General features: G+C 36.1%; 1 protein-coding gene across 2 annotated transcripts in view; it reads left to right on the top strand.

Moving 5' to 3' along the window:
• LOC107754870 (trinucleotide repeat-containing gene 6C protein-like) overlaps positions 1–3,968 on the top strand; it is a 68,696-nt gene that overhangs the window by 20,661 nt on the left and 44,067 nt on the right. For both annotated transcript variants that reach the window (XM_016571481.1, XM_016571482.1), the window contains exon 2: positions 2,479–2,573. In XM_016571481.1, the coding sequence (XP_016426967.1) occupies positions 2,517–2,573 (57 nt within the window). In that variant the 5' untranslated portion in view covers positions 2,479–2,516. The remainder of the gene's footprint in view (positions 1–2,478; positions 2,574–3,968) is intronic.

The raw sequence follows: 3,968 nt of genomic DNA on the forward strand, positions 1-3,968 counted from the left end.
TACTGAAGAAACAAAGTCACCTACATCTTGGATGCCCTGGGGGTAAGCAGATAAACATTACATTTTCATTTTTGGGTGAACTAGCCCTTTAAGCAATGCATAAATACATGATGCTGTTTTGTTCATAATTGTTTATGCAATTTACGAAATTATATTTAGTTAATTTAGACGTAATGCCCGTTTTTTTATAGACAGTTATTTCCTTGCGTTTACAATTTAAATGCGCTATTATTTTGCTCATTGCGCCCTCCTGTGGCCTCGGGAGATAAGACAAAAATTTCCTTAAGACCTATTTAATCTGCATATAAACCATTAGAAATTAGATATTTGTTTAATTTTTATTTTGTGTTTGATTGTTAAAACAAAAAAATATTTGTTGTTTGTCTCAATAAATTGGGTTAATTTAAAAATACAGTGGTTAAATAAAAATAAAAAATTCTATTGCTCTTTGTTTTAAAAAAGGTTATAAAAAATGTCAATAATTATTGATACCGGACAATATGAAACATTATATAGTTGATAAATTTTTTTGCTATATCACCCAGCCCTAATTATAATCTTTTTACTCCACAACACCAGTCAAATGCTTCCTTTTGTGATCTGATGTGGCTTCTTGTCACACAATGAGGCAGAAAATATGTTCCATAGGCTACTTTAAAAAGAATACATCGATTAGAAATGGATTATAAATATACTTAATTATTATGAAAATTAGATGGCTTGAATAACACAGATAAACTATACATTGTCGCAGCCGAGTGTTTATTGTCTTTGTTTTATCATTCAAAACGTTTATATGTTCTGTTTACTCAGTTACATGTATAATAGCTATGCCTTTGTCCATATAAGGGATTTCCTGGAGGGTCATGGGTTCAGTGTTGTTAGGTCATGTAAAATTGTAAACTATTAAACATAATTTGAATAGTTAATTAATAATTAAATTAAATAATTTCATTAACTATTAAACATAATTAATTAAAATTAAACATAATTTTAAAAACAACTTGACTTGAAAAACTTGACTTGATAATTTGCTGTAGAATTAATGCCCTAGATTGTGTAATGATGTAATGATGGTTCTTCTGATTGGGGGAAAAAAACATAAACCTCAAAAATATTTATATTAATATAAAAAGAATCTGTATGCAATTGAGTATATTTACAGTATATTGATTAAAATATGTCTGAACACATCAGAGACAATGTATTTTTACATTTATTTGAGAGTTTGAGCAAGTAAAACCTGGAGTAAATAATAATCTGTGCCAAGAAATGGATTATTGAATGTTCTTGCCATTAAAAACAAATTGATCAGAATCAAAGAACACAGTATGTTTACACAAGTCCTGATGGGACTGTATCAGCTCGATTGTCTGGAGCAGATGGTTATATTTTATGAACAGCTGAACTGGTAGGCTTTGGAAAATTCCAGCACACAAAGGGTGTGGGATATTTATAAAGTCGTTCAGTGTCCCCCTCTACGAAATGCACCGGGTAATTTCAACATGATCCACTGTGGCTTCCTATCTTCTCGCTCTGGACCTCTGCCAAGAGGTAATGTGAATGGCAATCGCTCAAACGCCTGCGTTCTGATTGGACAGCAAAAGTGGGGATAAGTTTACTAGCCAATGGAAGGGGTTTGAGCCAGAGGGTAAATCAGGACAGCTGATTGGCAACTCTAAGCGTTAGTCCAGCCATACCATGGCTCTCTGCCAGTGCGTTGTTTCTAAGTACAATGCACTGTTGTCACTTGCAGTTTCACTGATTGACAGCTTTCCCTTTACAAACTGGCAACACAACAGGACACCTTCCCCATTGTTTTTGGTGTATGATAGTTTGTGTATGTTTATGAATTAATACCTGACTTGTGACTTTTATGTTTGCATTGTCAGTGGAATGAGATCTCATTGTGTGTTGTTGGGTGGAAAATGCATTTAGATTTAGGGTGTAATATATTGTGCACAGTCTTTCATTTGGAAAGATGAGGATCGTCTGTCCACTTGGCTAGGTCATGCTTTCTAAACTGTGCATGAGTGAGATAAGTGAAGTCAGGATACCCACTGGCACTGACAAAATGTGGATGGACCCCTGTAGCAAAATCAATTTGTCAAATCAATGCACGTTCAGGGTTTTACCAAGGCCTTTGTATTGGATTTGGGTCACTGCAGTGTTGAACTTAACTAGACTTACCATAGAGACTGATGCCCTCAATTTGGCCTCAGGTTGGGTCTCAGAAATCATTACCTGTCTCCAGATACATTAAATAAAGGCTTGATTAATCATACACCCTCCGCCCACTTCATAATTTAACTGAGGGAGTGATAAAGTTGGATTTGGAAACATTGTATCTGTTATTTTACTGTCCAAATTTTGCAGATCCTACAGTCCACAATAGTCCTATAGTCCTCTTGCATGGTCACATGGGATGGGTCTTCCATCCTGACAATTATTAATGATTCACCTGTGTCTGTCTTCTAGCTGAGAGAAGCTGAACATCACGAGGAGAGAACCATTTGATGGAAGAAAAGAAAAAGCAAGAAGAAGAGACAAAGAAGGATACTGCACAGAAAACGGTCAGTTTGCTTTAATTAAAAAAAAAAAAACAAGAGGAAAAAACACTTCTGGTAGCCTGGACTGAGAAGACATTAGGGCTGGGCAAAAAAATTGATTTTTCGATTAATCGTTTTTTTAAATGATATCGATTATAATTTTAACAGTAAACCTCTGTTGTGCAGCACGTTGTTTGCCAAAAAAAATAAAAGGGTTTAATTTTCATTTGATTATAAATTAAATTAATGTTTTATGCCTTCATCTGATTACCAGAAAAATTAAGAACATTTTATAGGGCCCTACTATTGTTTAAAAAGGACCCTATACAAAAAAAAAAAGAATAGGTTTAAAATACAGGCATGTGGTTCTTAATTTCTTTTTATTAATTCACTATTTGTAAACTGATGTTTACTGTAAATTTTTTAGAAATATCAATAGCATTTGTATTAAAACTATATTCACTGAATGTAATAAAAAAATAAATTGAGAATCGAATCGAATCAAATCGAGAGCTTGCGAATCGAATCGGGATATCTGAATCGATACCCAGCCCTAGAAGACATATTATTCTTTTTAATATAAGGCCAATAACTGATGGATGACAATGATGGATAAAGTTATATGCTGTTTTCCTTGAAGTAAAAAACAGTAAAAATCAGTCATTTTAAATCTTACAAGTGACATCAGAAATTATAGTATATTACTCTTTTGAGATTTACTCAAGATCAATTATTTAATTATTGGGTGAGAATAATATTAGAGGACAAACGTAATCAAAGGGTGAAAATATCGTGCACAGTTAAGTATCCAATATGAACTGATATCGTCTCTGTTACATGCGGTGGTACAGCAGCCGTGGCGACATGACGTCTCAGTTCCCTCCTTCAGGGAACGAGGGTTACATACGTAACCGAGACGTTCCCTTTTCAGAATTGGGATCCCTACCAAAGTGCCATGGATGCTGCCCCTTCCAGTGTCCTGTGTGAGCCTCCTTCGCCCCTTTTTGTTGTAGGCCGGGGCTCACAACAAGAAGACCAGTCACTGTTGTCATAGCACTACCCACTCAGTAAGATTGGATAACACTGGGAAAACGTACCCGTACCACTTGAAACAGGAACGTTGCGGAAGCCCCATCCTTCCCGAAGGAGGTTTCGGAAGCACTTACACATATAAACAACTGTTTAGGTGCATATGGAAGATTGGAGGTGATTATAACCCTCTTGGAAATCTCTCTTAGAAACCTCTTAGATCTCTACATATGGAACCCAGCCATCTACCGGTTCTCAAGGATTCATCGAGTGAGGGCCTGGCGCCGGACGTTCCGCCACGTCTGGCTGCCGAGGGGATGGAGGAGCTCGACAGGGCCTACAGTACGGACACTCTGGAGCAGTTTTAGCAAGCCGACACTAAACCGGGGC

Source organism: Sinocyclocheilus rhinocerous, unplaced genomic scaffold, assembly GCF_001515625.1.
Source record: "Sinocyclocheilus rhinocerous isolate Xijiao unplaced genomic scaffold, SAMN03320098_v1.1 scaffold4035, whole genome shotgun sequence".
Classification (NCBI taxonomy): Eukaryota; Metazoa; Chordata; class Actinopteri; order Cypriniformes; family Cyprinidae; genus Sinocyclocheilus; species Sinocyclocheilus rhinocerous.